This window comes from Dermacentor albipictus, chromosome 8 (genome assembly GCF_038994185.2).
Source record: "Dermacentor albipictus isolate Rhodes 1998 colony chromosome 8, USDA_Dalb.pri_finalv2, whole genome shotgun sequence".
NCBI classification, from domain to species: Eukaryota; Metazoa; Arthropoda; class Arachnida; order Ixodida; family Ixodidae; genus Dermacentor; species Dermacentor albipictus.
Window position 1 is genome coordinate 128,045,062 of NC_091828.1, and position 20,465 is coordinate 128,065,526.

General features: G+C 43.6%; 1 protein-coding gene across 1 annotated transcript; it reads left to right on the forward strand.

Moving 5' to 3' along the window:
• Positions 1–366: 366 nt before the first annotated feature.
• LOC135918948 (uncharacterized) lies at positions 367–18,772 on the forward strand. The gene is made up of 8 exons (XM_065452660.1): positions 367–435; positions 2,410–2,445; positions 5,869–5,968; positions 9,396–9,544; positions 11,937–11,984; positions 12,111–12,152; positions 13,554–13,707; positions 18,471–18,772. The coding sequence occupies exons 1-8, from the start codon at positions 382–384 to the stop codon at positions 18,725–18,727; spliced, it is 840 nt and encodes a 279-aa protein (XP_065308732.1). The 5' UTR covers positions 367–381; the 3' UTR covers positions 18,728–18,772.
• Positions 18,773–20,465: the final 1,693 nt, after the last annotated feature.

Sequence of the window (20,465 nt, forward strand, 5' to 3'; positions counted from 1 at the left end):
CCCTCAGTTAATTTCTGAAGGATGACCTCGGACACTGGTGTCAGCGTTCTTGCGTAACATTTTTATTGAGGTGACATCTGTGCGGACACTCGAGGCGAGTTTTCGCAGTCGCTGTCAACGCCTTCGTGCTGACCTGGGTGCGAGGTGCATGTGCTGCATGCGCGCCGCGTGTGGGAGGTCACGTGATCTAAGTCGGGCGCAAGGGTGAGGATGCGAGGGCAAACCGAGAAGCAATGCTGAAGGCAATGCACCACTATAGATGGAGGGCAGTGCTTTCTTTTGTTCCGAGTGCTCTGCTGCTTTTATTCGTTGGCCGAGAACCACCCAGAAGATGCATTACGATGCGCATCGCATATTACAATGCACTCTTGCTCTAGGGATATGCTTCTTTTACAGTGTCTAAACGGAACGTTGAACCTCTGCGGACTAACTCGGGTGAGTTTTACTATACATTACCATTAATGAAATGCATTACCATTTCCGTGACGAATGTGAAAGGGAACTAGACTTTGACATGCGCACAGCTTGTGACATTCTCACCACTGTCTCGAATGGTCGGCCTCAAAGAAGCAGTAGTATGGATAGTGAGATTTATGAGGTATATGCCCTTTCGTAATCGCTATTGTCACCAAGCCGTTTTTTTTTACCTTTCTGATGTGTCTTGTTTCGACCTTTTGGATCCGTGATTGGATCGTCGTGACAATTCAGTACATGAATATTTTTATAGCATAACATAAATATAAAAGGTAACGTTCCTTCCAGTACATTTCCCTACTCTTCAACAATAAATCTCGCAGCCACGTTTTACTAAGTCCATACGGATTTATTTATTTATTTATTTATTTATTTATTTATTTATTTATTTATTTATTTATTTATTTATTTATTTGTATAGTTATTAATGTAGTAAGTTCTGACAAATATAGTCGGGGGCTTTGCCACAATATGCCATTGCCAAACTAATAGACAGAGATGTCATAAGGAAATGAGCAAGTAAAAGTGCATATTTAATTTACTGTTTTTAAAACTCAAAGCGTGGGTAAGTGCAAATACGTCCACATCTAACTCTGCATAGACTCAGGAGTCGAGAGCTTGGTAAGGTCAGGAACCATTCTTCATTTTTTCATTAAATGCGAAAAATGGAAAATTTGGCCTCGGGTAGGTTCGGTTATTCCTGAATAGTACAGGCATAGTCTAGATAAGAACGTCCGAGTAGCAGCTGGGCAAGAAGACTGTTTTACACTATGACGCATTGGAGGGTCAAGCGACAGGCTGGTGAGAGGTCAAATTGCCTCGCTTTTCAACCCTCACCAAAAACACTTCCTTCGCACACTAGCATCGAGCACATGGGAGGCAGCCATTAGTCGTTCTATTATTTGCCGCTTTAACGACATTTCTTTCCGACGCCGGCACATTCACCACCCGCGATATGACGCGGGTGGTGAATGAGTCGCTGCCCCAAGACAGGTCCTCCTTCTGAAACATACGCTCAAGTGACGTTCCTTGCTCAACCAGTAGTAATCCTTCCATGCTTCCACCTTCCTCCAAATTTATTTATTGTGGTTAAGAGTGTAATAGCCTTCGTCGTCCATGTGACGCAACGATGGAAATTTCTGCACTCCAATACAACTTGAGTTCAATGGCTTCTGTGCCATTTTTTACACGCTATGCACAGATCATTGTCATCAGTAAATTTTCTCCTGCTACTCCCCGTTTTCAGACAACCTGATCTGGCTTCGAACGTTAAAGCACTTCACTGAACTTTGAATTACGAATTATTTTTTTCCGACTTCTTTGTTTCTTTCTTGCCCTCAGATGTAGTTCCATATCTGACTTCTTCTTTAACGCCCCTATTCCGTACGCTGTTTATGGATCTCCAACTTAGCGGTTAACGCTGTTTTCTCTACCGTGAACGCATACATTCGAGCATCCAAGACTAATGGGGCAGCTTTTCGCTGGATTATTTCCAAAGCAGCAATGTTAGCCTTCACGAATCGATCCAAAACAGTGCACGCACATTCTATTTCTGGATATAATAATCGTCTTGTAAGCTACAGATTTCGATGTAGAGAAACCGCGTTTATTTTTATGTAGAAGGTGCAGTTTATGAAACGATGACAGGCACACGTTATACATGGGCACATTGTAGTTTACGTTGTCTGTTACTGTAACGTCAAGGATTTTACATTCATTTAGGTTTTTATTTGTAAGTCAGGCGCTCAATTTTATTAGCAATTTGCGCATGCAAGGTCAAAAGCACTAGTCAGGTGCAAGAACATCACATCGATTGACGCGGCATGGGATGAAAGACTATCGCATTCATCTCGCATTAAAACAGTGTAGGAAGGAAAATTGACCGTCCAAAGACATTCACAAAAAAATGAATTATTTTTTTTTTTCTTTCCTCAGCATGAGCGAAAAGTCGCCTCCAAGGCACTTGGCAAGGTGAGTGTGCATGTCACGTTAGTACAACGCTGCACAAGAGACGACGTATTTGCATAAAAATAGCGAGCAGTGAACAAGTGACCTATACGGACCTGGTGAAAGGACTGAACATTTCATAAATGCTGATCAGCAAATAACCGTAATATGCATGTCAATGACGCAAATAGAAAAGTACCAAATCCTATTCCAGCTGTAATATATAGCGCGATAGAATATGTAAATATTTTTATTATTGAAATGATGGAGAGGAGACGTTGGCGCACGAATGCGGCACCGGCAACTCCTTGTATTAAGAAGAGTTAGTTTCTCATACATACAGGGTGCTTTTGAACACAATAGAGATTTTTTTTTATAATACGACTATGACCGTGAGACACTTGTCATCGCATACGAGCTCAACGGCGATGCGGAAATACTTTGGCGTCGCTCAAGTTACTCTGAAAAGACTAATTAACAAAAAATCATTAACTTTATATTATTAACTTGAGGGCAGTTGATTATAGGAAGATTCGTAGGATGTCACAATTTATGGCATAACCATTTTTTTAGATATCCAGAAAATCGCACGTAATCTGAGATATTCATCATCGTAATTAACGGACAAATCCACGCAACATTGAGCGTCCCTCTGCGCGTCAGACGGCAACGCCCCCGCAAAGAAGTGTGGGCCGAAGTTTGAAATGACAGAATGGCCGTGGCAAATCCTGACCCGATACACAGTGGCACATGCTTGCCAGGCAAAGCGTGGTAAAAACTTTATTGAATGGGGACAGGATAGAGTTGGGGACGGCCTTAAGGGCCGGCGCTTCACAAAATCTTGGAGGGGTCCCTATAGTCCGGGACCCCTGTGGCTTCTGCTGCAGCACGCGCTCGGGCCACTAGGGCGCGTTGATCCTCCAAGGCAAAGCGTGCCGTGTCCCTAAGCTGCCGCGACTGACCGAGACGCCCGTTTCAGTCTTCATCGCGCTTGTCGTCATTTTGGTCTGACGCGATAGCGGGGCCGCCTTTTTCTGCGCTCCCGCGGCGCTTGGTTTCGATACTGCCTGGGCTTGCCGCCGAAATTCGATGACAAACATCTCGACCCTGGTGCGATTTTCAAGGTCTTCAAAAAACTAGGGTGCATTAAAATGTGACTGCCTTCAAATTCGTCATTTAAACGACCGCCGCACTAAATCACTAATAAAAGAATGTTAATTATTGAATTTAGTTAATTAGTCCCCTGAAGCTCACGTTATTAGCGGCAAAGTATGTCCGCCCTCCGGACTCGTCTGGAAAGAACGTCGCGTTCGCTGCGCCTATAGTCTTTTTATAAAAAAAACGTGTATTGTCTAAAGAACACTCTGTATAGTGCACTGCACTGTGTCAATATTGTAAATATAACATATACATAACGCGTGCCTTCTATGCGGGTGAAACCTATGGCATGTCGTTAACGGCTAACACGAAGAAGCGTCTGATATTTTGTGTTCTTCCTATATAATTATATAATTTGTAATAATTTATTTAAAAAGTAATTTATTACATCTATAAACGAGAAGAAAGATGGTTAACCGAGGGGCCCGATTTTTATTAGTCATATCATAAGAAGCTAACAGACACTGACACCAAGGACAACATAGGGGTTGTCCTTGGTGTCAGTGTTTGTGGGCTTCTTATGATATTATAGCATCTATGTCGGTTGTGTCAAAATTAGCTGTTACAGGGACTTCGAAAACATCAATTTCAGTGATTTGCGACACCCTATACTTTGCGCGGCTATTCTTTCCCGCGTGGTAAAGAAAACCCCGCGAATATTCCACGTTTGGGCTGGTTCTCAGGCGGGCGGCGCGATTTTTTTTAACACGCGGTAAAAAAAAAAGAACAGCGCGAAATATATCGTGTCTTAAACAATTGAAATTGATGTTTTCGAAGTCGTTCTAGCTTGTCTGCCGTAAATGTAGTAATTAGAAAGTTGATTAATCCATCGTTACGGAATAATTAATTAAGAAAGTAAAAAATACAAGCCGCTTCTTCATGTCGCTGCTAACGGCGTGCAATTGGTTTCATCTACTGCTTTTTGCTTAACTTGGTGCATGACAGCTGGGACACCTGGTATAAACAACACAAGGTTAAAAAAAGCTTGATAAAATACTGCGAACAAAACAGAGTTACAATTTAACATCCAAAGCGCAGATTTACAGAAGAAATAGAGCACTCCCACATACAATACTTTTTTCTTTAGAAAAGTCTTGCCTGCTGCATGTAGAACATTTACAAAAAAAATTCGCTTTCGAATTTGCAACTCAGTACGGAAAGCTCAGGTTTTGTGCACTCTTTTACTGGCGCATCCTCGTTGGTCCCCGTTCGCGCTCTTGTGTTGCCACTCCGCCATTGGTGGAATTGTGTGCACCTTTGACCGCAAACGTTTTCGAAGCACAGTATGAGCAATAAGATGAGGACTTGTCGCTCCGTATGGGAAAAACAGGCGGGCTGTTGCTATAGCTGCGAGCGCACGTAAATTGCCTACAGAAAGTTTTTTTTTATTTAAATCTGCACGTTCGCCCTAAAATCTCAAAATGAGAAACGCGGCGGTAGGCACATCATCGTTTACACTGCCATGAAGGAAAAAACTTACAACGCGGACTAAATATCTTGCGCCACATACGACACCTCTCCTACTTGTTCTCTTCTCGGCGCAGAAAGAAGCCCATCTGTCATTTCACTGTACTTGAATATTCTCTCGAGCAGATAGATACTAAGAAGACAATAGTGAGTCATTAAGTGTACAAGACAGGCAAGCCCAAAATACATGTTATTAGGTGAAAGTATCATTTGTATTCTTGAGACTATTTTCTACAGTACTTTGGAGTCATTTAAGTTGTATATTGCATGTACCATGTGTTTCTTATGTCATAGTATTACTGTGAAAACGTTGCTTGAGAAGTCCTGGTGCTAGCATGAAAAGGATATTTTATAGTTAATCTTGAACGCTGTATGTTGTAAGCTAGACCCATTCAAGAGCTAAGGAGTAGCCGGCGCCTTAAATTGTGCGTCAACATCTCCTTATATCATGTCAATAAAAAAACATGGATTGTTCATTAGCCATCTGTGATGCATATTTGTCTTTTTTAAATGCCATATGCCGAAATACTCATGGTTTCGAAATACGTTTCTGTTGCGTAGTTACGAAGTTGTATATCTGCTACGTAATTTCTTTCTGTTTCATCTTTCGTCATTTGTAATATAATAGAGATCGCAATGTTATGATGCTCTAATGAAGTCACTGGGCGGAGTATACATGTCACTGCAATTGTAATTTTCTTTGAATCGAACAGATTTCATTCAATCTGGGTAAATAATGAAACCATTTCTGCTTTCGATAAAGTTGACCTCGGTTTTGCTTTTAACGCGCTCACCCGCTAATCTCTCTGCTTTTACTTTCAGTGCCTCGTGTCGTCGTTGTCCACAAGAAACTTCTTCACTGTGCTCTTAGGGCTGCTGAGAGTTGGCCTGCGATTCGCCTTGCGAGTTGCCTTTCCTGGCTGTAAGCGAAGCATAAATTTTCACTTCTGCAGTCGCATTTGCATGTCCGCTCTATACGGTGAAATACTCGCTTTTCCAATGCCCAACTTCCAACAATTGTCGCTCTGTATTGCTGAGCACGTTCGCGCAGCTTGATCTTTCCGGAATTGCACTGAGCGACTTGTTATTTCCGAAACGTTAAGGCTTCAAATTGATGCGAGGCTCACAAAGCTGTGCTGGAACCCTTGACAACTATTACACTCTGTGTGAAGCAATGTGCTCTGGTCGGCCTTCCTCTTTCCCTTTTTTATCATGTTTAAGCTGGTGGAGTTGGTGTCCCTTTCCTGTTTCTCTTTCTCTGTATGTCTGGTGTTGGTAGACGTTTGTATAGTTATTAACAACAACACAATAGCGTTGTTCCACTACTGAACGTATTTGTGACGTGAGCGATCGAGACGGGCACGATGACATCACACTATTTTGAGCCGCTGCTATGTCGGGGCGGCGCTCGATGGCGCTGCAATCGCTGGGGCGCATCCGGTCTCTTCGCCCAAGTTGTTGAGCAGATCGGCAATCCTTTCAACAAGGTGCGCCAGCAAACGGTAATCTACCAAGTTGTTGAAACGAATATCAATGCGAACTAATAGAAAGTCCCAGGCCAGAAGTTTCGCAAGGGAATTACGAAGCGACTCCTCTGGTGTGCCTGCACCACACGAGAACGCTCGATCCGCACGCTTCAGATTCACCGCAATCGACCGACGCCTCAACACACGACGTTCACATGTTCAAACTTCTAAAGAAAGCCGTAAAAGAACAGCTTATACATCACGGCTGCGGCGACCAAATGCATGAGGCAGTATAGTCGTCATACGTTCGGAATGTGACGTTCTTTAAAAACAACACTTGCGCGTTGCTCCCTTCCTTCATGAAGGTGGCAGGAAACCCGGGGCAAACAAAGCTCATGAGCCCGAGATGCCACTTGCTGGTTAGCCTCTTTATTGCCAGCAATTCACACAAGCGACTGACCGAATGAGACATCGTTCTGTTCAATAACGGAAGCGCTGGCTGCAGTGTGAGTGGCGGGTTTCTGTAGCCGTCTGAGAGCTGGCACTGCGCGATTACATACACGCTCTACCTTGTTAAAGGCCAACCGAAAAAAAATCCACCTTGGTTAAATTTGTTATAAATGAGTAGTATATACCGCTAAAGCTTCCTTGGCAAACCCGCATGGCTGGTAATTGCATATATATATATATTTTTTTGATAGCAGCCTTTAAACGACACCTAAAGAGACGACGCGTGCATGCCTGGTAGTTCTCGCTGTGGCGCAAGTCCCTGCACACCGCGGGCAGCCTCTGCCTCATCTCGGAAGCCATGCCGAGGATGAGCCACGCGCTCCAAGTCGTGCGTCAGTTACGGCGTGTTTTACTTCTCGCGGAGTCTCTCGGTGGTCGGCATTTTTTGCGTCATCGTCCGTTGGCAAAACGTGGACCGATACCAGGGGCTGTGCAGGGCCAGGAGCAGTGGCTCGTGCCCCCGTAAGGCAGAGGCTTCAAGCATTCGGCAAAGTGAGGCAAACAGCGCGTACATTCTTTGCAATCACGAATACAGCATACAGAACAGCATACGTTTCAATAAAGAACAAGCACAAAACACGCATCCGAACCACATAATTGACGAAAAGGGGCTAGTGACAGCAATGCGAAGCACGCAGCGCTCCCCGCATACGTTTCCTGGTAAAGATTACCGTTGCGCAAGCTGCCGCGACGACGGCAGCCTGCTGCGTGGAGAGTGACGTCACTAGCCTTTCCTATATAAAAGAACCAGCCTATCAACTAATCTTAATCTTGTTGCAGCACCGCTATGGGCGGCGACGTGCTGTGAAAATTACCGTTACTCCCATTATACTACCATTACTCTAAATTTTCTTTACTGCCATTATTCTAAAGCAATAAAGCGTTGCATACCCTTCTCAGCAGTTGTAGTGGTGATTTTCAACAGCTTCGCTGGACATCCCCTTTCGCAGGACGAGTCAATGGCAAACCAAATTTTTCTTTTTTTCAGTTTCGGTGTCAAAAACAATCTTTTTCTTTAGCGCCATAGCGTTAAGTGCCCCTTGTCGCAGAAAATCCGGCATCAGCGTCGGCGGTGTTGTCCGGGAAGATCATCCCGAACCACGCACCTCAAACCACGCAGGCCCTCCGCGTGGTGCGTAAGCGTTACTGGAATACCTGAATTTCTCAAAGTAAAATGTGGTGTTGGGCTGCTGAGCACGAGGTTGCGGGATCGAATCCCGGCCACGGCGGTCGCATTTCGATGAGGGAGAAATGAGAAAACACCCATGTACTTAGATTTAGGTGCACGTTAAAGAACCTCAGGTGGTCGAAATTTCCGGAGTCCTCCACTACGGCGTGCCCATAATCAGAAAGTGGTTTTGGCACGTAAAACCCCATAATTTAATTTTTTTTTTCAAAGTAAAATGCGTCAGAAAATTTGCAAAGTACGACTTACATACAACCTAAAGACATGATAGCGTCAGATTGTAATTTGAATACCGCGGGAAAACGCAATTCTGTTACGCGGAAACTCAAACACAAATCCCTTTTCCAGCTGTCATTTGAGGTCTGTCAGTAGGAGCGGCGCGCCCCGCTCGGTTCCTTGCAACACCATCCAGATGGCGCTCGCCTCCGCGCATCCGCGGCAGCGGCGGCGTCCGCCGTTGGGGGAAAGAAAAAAAGAACCAGAAAGATTACCTTCGTGCATACTGGCATACTGGTTCGCCGCCAGCGTTTTCAGGAAAACATTACGTTTGCATAAGCTGCAGTTGCCGGGAAGCGTGAGAAGCAGTCAAAGATTTTTAATGCTATCGCACTGCACTCGTAAAGGTGAAGCTTAAGCGTGCTCCAAGCATATTTTTTGCGAGCTTTTTATGGCGCTTCGTCTTTCAAACGTCAAATTTTGCAAGGAGGTTCCTTTATGTCTGCACAATCTTAAGCTAGACATTATAAGCGGCCGAAATTTTCGTTGGAGTTGGCCTTTAACTTCAGACCAATGCATTTTAACGTATAATATACAGTTTTGTTAAGAACGGGAAAGGAAACTTAAATTTAATGCAAGCCAAATGATGCTGACAAAAGCTGCCAAGTTGACTCCAGTGTGACAGTCTTGTAGAAAACATAGCAAATACGAACTACATTGTCTTCGCCGCGAGAAACCCAACAGCGACTTTACGAATATATAGCAGCTAAGCAGAAGTCACACTTTACGCACTTCTAAGTTTAAGAAAATCATCTTCTGTCACCTTATAGTTGACTATAGAAAAAATGCAGATACCAGAAAAATATGGTTTAATAAGGACGACTGACGCCCAAACCGAGGGTGCTAGTAATACACAGGGGTACTTGAAGTTGGGATACACTCTCACCGACTCGTTTCCTCCTCACCTGCAGCCACTTCCGTGGTGTATCCATTCTGGGTACGAGTCAAGAGCTTCTTCAGAAGGAAGAAGCAACCCGAGCCAAGCACAATAATTTTCACTACAAGACCCTGCAACGACACAGTTCCAGTTTTTTTCCCGGATTTCCTTGGAATCGCTGATGTAAGTGAGAACTTTTTTTTTTTTTAGTGCATTCTGTCGAAAAGTAGGCACAGGCACTAAGGGCGTGATATCGCAACAGTTTTCGGTGTAAACAAGCGATGACATTCGTTCCACAGCTAAATTACGGCCATTAAATAATAATTTTCCATAAACGTCGGTCGGCTACGGAAGAAATATTAAGCGCTGCGTAGGGCCAGCCACTGGTTCCTTTAACGACGGGAGTGCGTCACGAAATGCTGTAAATCGCACCAATGTTTGAGACTCTCTCGCTATTTTGCTTGCACAAACGTAGAGGCATGAATGACAGCTGACGTCACATAAGCTCGGCGTGCTTAAGCAACAAAAACAAAAAGAAAAGAAACGGCCGCCCGGCCGGCAACAATAGTACAGTCATATCATAAGGCAGATAAACTGACAACTTTCTGATAAACAAAACAGAAAGTGACAAGGACAATAGACTCAACGTTTGTGAAAGGCTAACGTAAAAAAAAAAAACGAGAACAGTAAAGGTGGCAATGGCAACATAAAAAGAATTGTGATTAACAACGTACGCGAGAACATAGAAAATGCTAGCTGTGATATATAATTTCTTTATCACGCAATAAAACCGACTGTGTTCTGACACATGTGCAACCCCTCTTTTGAATAATATAATAACATACGACTCCCAAATGTCGCGTGGTCGCTGCTTCCCGCTATGTTCGTATTGCACAGGCCTGATCAATAAACAGGTAAAAAGCCGCACGTGCAGCGACGCAAAGCTCGGTTGTTGCCTGCTGCTCTTTTAATGAATCGTAATGTACGCTGCGCAACCTGTCATTCAAGCGCTTTCCAACCTGGCTCACACAAGTTTCTTCCTCCAGCGAGTCAAAAAGATCTCGTCAACAGCAGTCTTCTTGCGCCTCACAGCGAGACAAGCCGGAAGATGCTCAAACAGCAGGTTGCGTGAGAATTCGCACCTATTAAAAGGAACAGCAGGCAGCACCTTGGTTTTGCATTGTGGCAGAAGCTTTCTTTCTTTTTTTTTTTTAGATCGGAAGTCCGCTGACACCGAACGCTACCTCCATTTTGATGCAATCCCTCGGTTTCACACACCATTCATAACATAACTGATTAATTAGTCGTGTAGAATTTGATCTGCCAACAAAGCACGGAGGGCTGAAGAGAACGAGGCACTCTTGGGTCTCAAAAGGGAACGGTTATCACCTGGAACATTTTATCACCTGTGTAACGCGCCAGCTCTTGTCAACCAAGGAGAAGGTGGGCGACGCGTTGTCGACCTGCTGATAGAAGGCACTGAAGTGGTGCACAAATATTTCGGTGCACAAAAAAAATATATTTTAAAGGTAGACTCTTGATGCTTTAACACCGGCTTACGTGCAGGGTCTTCGCAAAATCACCTCTCGCAAAAACCGCCACCAGGGTACACTGTAAAATAATTTACGCCCTTAAATCTGAAAAAAGGTGTAAGTGTGTCTGTGACTCACACTCTTAGAGTCTGAGTTACAGACACATCTACACCCTTTTTCACTTTTAAGAGTGTAAATTATTTTACAATGTAGATAACTCCCCAATGTCACCTCCCGTGAAGGAGTTGGTACCACTTCAAAACGTCGGGCTAAATTTAACACGCCTACTTTGTTGGTGTCTATTTAGTCTAACTTCAATTGTTCCCCACCCAGGTTGACTTCAATCGAATGTTTATTTTTTTCATTCGGCACAGACCACGGCAGCACTATACAGCTCCTATTGCGTTCACCGGTTCATCCACGACTTGGGCTCGCGGCGACCACGACAGAATATCTCGGTAACCTATAGTAAGCCACGTGCACAGCGAATCACAGAGGCCAGTAGCGTTCCTGGCGCATCTCGACTCTGCAGCAGGCTGGCTATCGTGCCTCAAAGCGTCCACCGGCGTACGCCGCCAAGCGCCACAAAGCTTCGAATGTCAGGATCGCGTGATTCGGCGACGCGGTAACGTTGCCTTACGATAAGGAGGAAAACAAACTTCCAAGGCCAGCTGGAGGAAGGCACGTGATGGTGTCCGCGCCACAGACACGCAGTCAGGCAACGAATGTCGTACGAGCCATATCGTGCCTGTCGCATCCAAACTATTTCAGCGCCTTGGTACGCCGCCAACATTTGACTGCGTACTCTTACAAAAATGCTCATTCGTATTCTTCAGGTTTCCTGTCGAGTTTTAACCGCCTGAAATAAACGTTAATTTCATTCTAATTTTTTTGAAACTGTAAATAAGGTCTTCAAACTAGGAAGTTATAAAACATCTCTCAAGAATACCATCACTGCATGGTATTCGAGAGCGGCAGCCATGAGTGAACAGCCACTAGCAACGAAATTTATTGATCAAGTGCATTTTCGTTATTTCGTGCAGTGCGTTCATCTCGAACACTTCATGTGCAGCAGGTCAGGCCAGATGGATGTGAGTATGCTTTGGTCTACAGACTATCATCCCTGAATAGCCGGTTCTTGAAAGGTTGCACTCCACCATGGGGGCCTACAACGCAGAACAGAAACATTAACGCGTTCTCTCCTTTCGATTTTGTAGATTGGATCGACGTTGGTGACTTCAGTGCTGTCTATGGTCGTGGTAAGTGATCGCTATACAATCAGAAGCGTTCTACCCTCTGGTTACGTTCCATCCTTGAAAAGTGTACAATCTATGCATTATACATGCACTAGCGTATGGGGGCAGACACTTGGAGGTCAACAATGAAGCTTGAGATGAAGTTAAGGACCGCGCAAAGCACGAGTGACGGAACGAAAGAAAATGATTGGCCTAATAATAAGAGACGGCAAAGACAGCATTGTGGAATGGAGACCAAAAAGGGGTGGCCTCAATATTGTAGTTGCGATCAAGAGAAATAAATGGAGCTGGGCCGACCATGTGATGCATAGCGCAGATAACAAATTACTAATAAAGGACACGACTCCTTCAACGAGCAGAAACCACCGACACAAACGGGATGTACCCGTGGTAAAGACGTTCGCTCATGGGATACCAAATAACGCTATCTCTCACATCGTTATTATTAACAGCATAATAATTACTTTAGTAATATAATAATAATAATAATAATAATAATAATAATAATAATAATAATAATAATAATAATAATAATAATAATAATAATAATAATTAGTCGTAGTGGTAGTAGTAGCAGTATAGTGGTACTAGTAACTGTAATTAAAACATAGCTCCCCTTAGGAGCCACCATTCGTGACGTTAAACGCCAAGTGCTAATGCGTGCATTCATTACTGCGGCGTTCTTTTTTTTTTTTTTGAAGCTCCCTTCGGTTTCGCAGACTGTATAGTTCACTCACGACTTCATAATTATCTCGTTTCACTATGATTTTTAAGAGGTCAGCGAACAACTAAAATGTGTGCCTGGGAGCGGGAAGAGGCAGGCTATTACGGAATTAGTGGGATACACAGAAATGAAATTTAAAGAAAAGTCTCAAGTACAAACTGATCAGTTTTTATTTTGTTTAGACAAAGTGGAGCGAATTTTTTCAGTTCCTGAAATTCTTCGATCCTCAGGGGACCTCTTCTCTAGGATTCTATTAGGATCCTCACTAAGCCGTTGAGGAATTTCAAATTGTTTCAAGACGAATTTCTTGTTACCATTTGAGCACTTTATGCTATGCTATGAAACGTCTTTTTTTTATTTTGCTTTGATCGGCGTAGTGCCCCCGGGTTTTTGTCTACCTTTTCACCACTTTACGCTATATTTCATTCCTTCGGGTCTTCCCAAAATGTATCTATTGTTTTTTTAAGTCAGTAATAAAGGGCTTTTTCTAGCTCCGTTTGAAACTTCGCCAATTTCCCGAAGCGAGTATGAGCCAACGTCAGAGGAAAAACAAACTAATGTAACGCATTGTAAGCTTGCAGAAAGCTTGCCTGCGAACCAGTCTTGTTCTGTTAATATTTTCATGTCACAATTATTTATATAGTTCCCCATTTTTAATCCCCTCATTTGACAACACGCAGTGCATCCTCAAGAAGCTGCCATTCTTCAACGTGCTACGGCTACTCCGAGAAGTAGTGTGCAACTTATTGACCCTGGTGGCCAACTTCTTCAAGAACAGTAAACGCTTGGCCTTTATGGCACCTCTCATGGAACTGGTTCAGATAATCTTGCAATGTAAGTACTCGCAAAGAGATCTCCGAGTCTTCTTGCTATCTTCCTTGGATTAAATTTTAAAGCCAAGCCATCTGCATGATTGAAGTGTGTTCTCGTGTACGTCCTCCATCATTAAAGGGATAGTAAAGGCAAATAATAAATTGACGTGGACTGTTTAAATACCATCCCAGAAACCTCGCAAAGCTTGTTTCGTGCCAAGAAGGGACTTGGTTTACGAGAAAATTGCATCTGAAGGGTCGGAATACCCTTTTCTAGATTCAAATATTCCGCCTCCAAACCGGGGGAGTGGTGACGTTGCATACGCCATCGCCACCCTCTGCTGCCGACGGTAATAAAACGGCGCCTGACAGACGGCGGCAGCGAGCCAAGACAGATAAAGCCCCTAAAGACAGAGCGGTGGATTCGCCGCTGCAGCTGCTTTTTGACACAAGTGGCGTAGACCGTTCGCGCATCCCGCGGCATAACGTGGAAGTTGAATTATCCGCTACTTGCAGTTTGTGCGGGTTTCGCGAGCCAGCAAAACCAGAGCAGCACTACGTGATAACGAAACTGCTGAAACGCGAAAGCGTGGGCGGCGCAGAGCCGAGAGAAAACGAAACCTTTCGACCGCCCGCGTCGTTGCCAAGGTAATTTCAATTAGGTATTTTTTCTAAAAATAATATAGAATTGGATAAGTAGAATTTTATTTCGTCTTATAAAACAATACAGTTATGTTTTCTTGCAGCGAGTATTTGAGTACCAGTGACAGAATTTAACTGAGGAGTTCTTTCGTCATCGGGCAAGTGCTTGAATGTCCCGGGGGAGTCTCTAAATCATGTGCTACATTTACTTCAGTTTCTCGATTATTAAGGCCCGGTTCGCGATAATATTGATGCCTTAGAGATCCTCAAGTAATAATCTATCCCTTTAGCTTGACTCAATATTTGCCTTTAGGATCCCTCTAAATTCATGTGTTACATAAAAAAGTACAAACATGATATTTCTTAGTACTAATCTTTTTCTCACTAAATGAGGGCACTGTACTTTGAAAACCCAGAAAAGATACTCGCAAGAGTCAGAGCGCATTAAATAATTAGTTATAATAGTTATTCTACTAATTAGTTTCGGTTTCCAGCATCCGTACCTGTCACGAAGTCATGACGGAAACTGGTCACATGGGAGCAACGAATCGCAGCCGTTTCGACATTTCCTCCGCCTACCTTGGTGTCCGAGAACCAGAATACCAGAAAACAGAAGGAGCTAGAGAGGCCAAAACGTCACGATGTTCTCCTCCCACGTGACCATTTTGTGTGCCATGACGTCATAACACATACACCTCTGCATTGCCATTTGTTGGGCGTGTTGGTAAACTGAAAGCATGTTTAGCGCTAGCAAACAAGGACGGAAGGGAGACGACACCACAATGCGCTAACTTCAACAACTTGATTTTCAGGAAATACACCTATATAACCCACGCACAGTGGCGCCACCTTATCCAAATCTTACTCATCCAAAAAAGCCGTCTCTTTATCTAACAAGTCGACTGAAGGGGCACTAACACACGTGTCACTATTCCGCCAGATAACCTGAGCCTCTTCAGTCGACTTGTTAGGTAAAGAGACGGCTTTTTTGGATGAGTAAGATTTGGATAAGGTGGCGCCACTGTGCATGGGTTATATAGGTGTATTTCCTGAAAATCAAGTTGTTGAAGTTAGCGCATTGTGGTGTCGTCTCCCTTCCGTCCTTGTTTGCTAGCGCTAAATATGCTTACATACACCTCCTCTGAAACAAAACCAAACTTGGTTCGTCGGAAAGCTATCGTAGTAAATTATTTAGAGTGCTTCGAGGTTTATCAGCATTTTTCCTGTGGTTTTGAGGTCCAGGACCTTCATTAAATACAAATAAACAAAATCTGAAAATCATATCTGTACTCAAAATAACTCATTCCCAGCAGATGTTTGCATTGACAGGTGTACCTGTTTATCGGGTGACCGCGTTTCCCCGTCTAACAAATGGTTAGTCGGTGCAAGACACGCCCGCATGCATCAGTAGTTTCTTGAATGTTGTCGGTGCTTCTGTCTGCTGTCACCGAACCTTGTGTAATCTGATTGCATGTATGACGTGAATTGTGTAGAATTTTCTAGAAGACACGCGGGCACCAGCGATTACTCAGGAACTTTTGATGACTAACGTATAAAAGCCGACGCACTTAGCCGGCTGATCAGATTTTCGACGATTGCCGACTGTGTTCGCCCCTATCGCTGTTCTTTGAGTGCAGCCTGTTTTTGAGGGCACAGGTTCGCCCAATAAAACTCCAACAAGGGAAGAATAAGACATCCACCGAATCGTAGCAATTAATTTACAAAGGAAAATGAGACATCCACCCAATCGTAGCAATTGCTACGATTGGGTGGATGTCTCATTTTCCTTTGTTAATTACTTCTCTCTCCCTTGCGGGTTTCCGCCGAACTATTACGTCATAATAAAACGCTATAGTTTCGTCATTCACAGTTTTGCTGCTTTCTTCACCGTTACTACTACGTGACAGCATATTTTGTTAGTCATGTATCCAGGTCACGCATTGCTTGAATGCTTGAATATGGGTAGTCTGATGTAACCAATACATATGCGTGAAAATGGAAGGAGAGAGCGACCAGCAAAGCATCACATGCGCCGTGCGGAGGTGCTGCACGCTCAGTGCTCTGAGGTGGCTGTGTTGTGGCGCACAAGCAGCTCGCCCCACGGAGCGGGGCGTTTTACTCTAACTCCATCAGGTAACTTTGCTCGGGCACTTCAACGTTAAAAATGCTGGTCGGCTCCCTGACCTCGCGACACAAATTCAAGATTAAAAAGCTCACTTATTAGCAACAAATTTCCCAAGATGGAACATGATTTTATCCACACACGTTGTTACTTTACGGCGGCCATCGCAAAATCGATGCAGAAGAAGGCGACGAAAGCTAGTAAAAAAAAAGAAGTGCAGTGAGCAGACTAATCTTCACACGAGGACGCTGCTTGGCCAAGTGATGGATATGGTAGAGTCTCTTCATTTAGTAGCACCCGTCAATAATAACTTTCCTTCGCCATCATTGAAGTAAGTTCTCGTTACTTTAGGGTCCCCCTTCGTTTACGCACTTGGAACGAATTTTCTATTATAGAGCAACCAATGGGCATGTTTCACACTGCTGTGAAATTCTCTAAAGGTGGGCGCCAATAGCTTTCGAACCATGTGAAGGGCCTTGCAAAACATGAAACGGGGAAAAGCGGCAGGAGAAGATGGAAGACCAGTCGATATAATCAAAGAGGGAGGAGACATAATGCTTGAAAAACTGGCGGCCCTTTATATGAACTGCCTATCGACTTCAAGGGTCCCACAGAACTGGGAGAATGCCAAAATTATACTAATACACAAAGAGGGAGATGTGAAAGAACAGAAAAATTATAGGCCCAATAACTTACCCCCAGTATTATATAAAATATTTACCAAGATAATCTCCAATAGAATAAGGGTGACACTGGACTTTAGTCAACCACGGAAACATGCAGGTTTCAGGAAAGGATACTCTACAATGGATCACATTATGTCATCAGTCAGGTAATCGAGAAATCCGCAGAGTACAATCAACCTCTCTATATGGCTTTCATAGATTACGAAAAGGCACTTGATTCAGTAGAGATACCAGCAGTCGTACACACATTACGTAATGTACAGGAGGCTTAAGAGTACAGGAGGCTTAAGTAAATACCTTGGAAAATATCCACAGAAATTCCACAGCTACTTTAATTCTCCAAAAGAAAAGTAGAAATATACCTCTAAAGAAAGGGGTCAGACATCGAGACACAATCTCTCCTATGCTATTCACTGCATGCTTGGAAGACGTATTCAAGCTATTAAACTGGGATGGCTTAGCAGTAAGGATCAGCGGCGAATATCTCAGCAACCTTCGATTTGCAGATGACATTGTCCTGTTCAGCAACACTGGGGACGAGTTGCAACAAATTATTGAGGACCTTAACAGAGAGAGTGTAAGAGTGGGATTGCACATTAATATGCAGAAGACAAAGATAATGATGAATAGCCGGGCAAGGGAACAAGAGTTCAGGATCGCCAGCCAGCCTCTAGAGTATGTGAAGGAGTACGTTTACCTAGTTCGATTACTCACAGGGGACCCTGATCATGAGAAGGAAATTTACAGAAGAATAAAAATCGGTTGAAGTGCATTCGGCCGACATTGTCAGATTCTCACTGGAAGCTTACCATTATCATTGAAAAGAAAGGTGCACAATCAATGCACTATCCGTGCTGACATATGGGGCAGAAACTTGGATACTGACGATGAAGCTCGAAAACAAGTTAAGGACCGCGCAAAGAGCGATGTAACGAAGAGTGTTAGGCGTAATGTTAAGACACATGAAGAGAGAGGTGTAGATGAGAGGGCAAACAGCTATAGCCGATATCCTAATTGACATTAAGAGAGAGAAATGGAGCTGGGCAGGTCATGTAATGCGTAGCTTAGATAACCGGTGGACCATTAGGGTTGCAGAATGGGTGCCAAGAGAAGGGAAGCGCAGTCGAGGACGGCAGAAGACTATATGTGCATGGGGTGATGAAATTCAGAAATTCAGGAAAGGGGTAATTGCAGATCGCAGGGAGAGACCTTCGTCCTGCAGTGGGCATGAAACAGGCTGCTGCTGATGGTGACGATGACTGATACTCGATGTCATTAAAGTATTTTCCATTTGTAGAAACGTAAATACATCTTCTCCTATGTTCATTCCTCCAGGTAAACTTGAAGAAGCCTTACCTACGCCGACAATGTACCCACCTTTGCCGACAGAAGTGGCCCCATCTCTGCCAAAAGAGGCCTTGCCTGGGACGAAAGAGGCCTTGCCTGTAACGAATGAAACCCTTCCTGTACCTACAGAGGCATCGCCTGTGCCTGCAGAGGCATTGTCTGTGCCCGCAGAAGCCTTATCTGAGCCGGCAAATGTCTCACCTTTTCCATCAGAGAACGGACTTGCGGGGAACCCGTCGGTTTAAAAGTTGGTCAATAAAGGCGCACTTACAAACGCTAGCAAATGCAAAAACTCACTAATGAGGGCACGCTTGGATTACAGACGTTTGTTCTCCAGCTGTTCTGTCTTTATAATGGTTAAGGTGGCCAAAACGTTGATTGCCTTTGCCTTGTTTAGAATATGTACAGCGTCATTGTCATGGGCCATATGTAACAATATCGAATTCTCCAACACGCAGCACTTATTTTAAGAGCTACTTTTCTTTTCTCCTTCTTTATGCGTAGTTTCGGTCGCATCATGTTATGGGAGACCAGTGACGCGGTCGTTTCTGTCCATGTATATAACGTGATGGCGTGGTGCAGAGGTAAAACACTGGGGTTCTGATTAGAAGGTCGTGAGTTCGAATTCTAGTCCAGTCCACAATATCTTTCACGCTTGGAGTGGCGCCTGACACTGCTTCAATCCCGGCTGTAGGACCATCCGCTAGTAAAGGCGATTAAGCTTGGCTTCCGCCCGCTGTCCCAAACGGCAGACGCAGGTTTTCGGCTCCCTTACTGAGTAGTAAGGAAGTCCTCTAAAAGCGCCTCCAGGATATATATATATATATATATATATATATATATATATATATATATATATATATATATATATATATATATATATATATATATATATATATATATATATATATATATATATATATATAAACTTATCATAAGAGAAAACCTCAGAGGTCGGACTTCCAAGAAGGGTGTGCCAATCTGCCTGCCTGCCATGTTCAAGTGATCGAGGCTTAGCTACAAGACACTGCAGGTTCGCGCAAAGGATGTGGCCTACGTACGTTTTCATTCGTTTGGGCACAGTAATTCTGCCAAATGTGCCAAATAGCTCAGGGCTGCGTCACCTGTTATGCTTGCTTCTTCAAATATGTAACTCGTTATATGTAATTGGTCACTGAAAAAAGTAATTGAAGTACTACAGTGAGTGCCACAGAGTAAACAAAGAAAATCATTAAATTACAATATCATCAAGAAATGTAATTGATTATAGGTAATTGTAATTACTCGTAATTTCATGTAATTCGTTATGTGCACGTCTGCTAATGATATATCCCATTTGAATTTGGGGCGGCGACAGACATTCGCTTGTTTGCCTATTTCTATTCTTTTTTCTTCGTTAAAACATTTATCTGTGTATTGTGCAGCTATCTATGCTTGCTTAGTTACCTAACCTGTTCCCTGCTTTTCTTTTTTCTCTGAACGTCTCTCGCTTACCTCGACCACTGAACTGCTCCCATCAGCTTTGAAGCGTCGCGCGATGCCCTTACGGCTGCACAAGAAAATTCAAGAAGCAGTGCTTATGAAATAAAACCATTAATTATTACAATAAGGTCCCTTGTTCCACGTTTAGAGTTCCGGACGAGACGTCAGAGCTCGTTGTCGGGCTATTCGGTTTTGAAGTTGAATTATTGATGATTAATCATAAAATAAAAGCACCTTGCATACATCTCCCACAAATAGACACCGTTTCTGTGAGGTTTTTCAGCCAGTACTCGGTAATTCTTGTTTTACACGCTGCGTTTTACCGGCTATGCATATTTTATGGCTAGGTACAGATAAGGAAGATAAGGTCCGCACTATAAATGCTCACAATTCTGATATGGCTTCTATACCTTTGTAACCACACACAATTTGGTATCGTTGTGCAGCGGAAAGAAGCCGTGTCTCGGTCATGCATGGGTCGCGCGCACAGATGTCGCCATC

Coding starts and splice junctions, on each gene's coding strand:
- LOC135918948 (XM_065452660.1), top strand. CDS start 382: ATGCTTCTTTTACAGTGTCTAAACGGAACGTTGAACCTCTGCGGACTA. Junction 2,446..5,868: donor CCTCCAAGGCACTTGGCAAG/GTGAGTGTGCAT, acceptor TTTTACTTTCAG/TGCCTCGTGTCGTCGTTGTC. Junction 13,708..18,470: donor GGTTCAGATAATCTTGCAAT/GTAAGTACTCGC, acceptor TCATTCCTCCAG/GTAAACTTGAAGAAGCCTTA.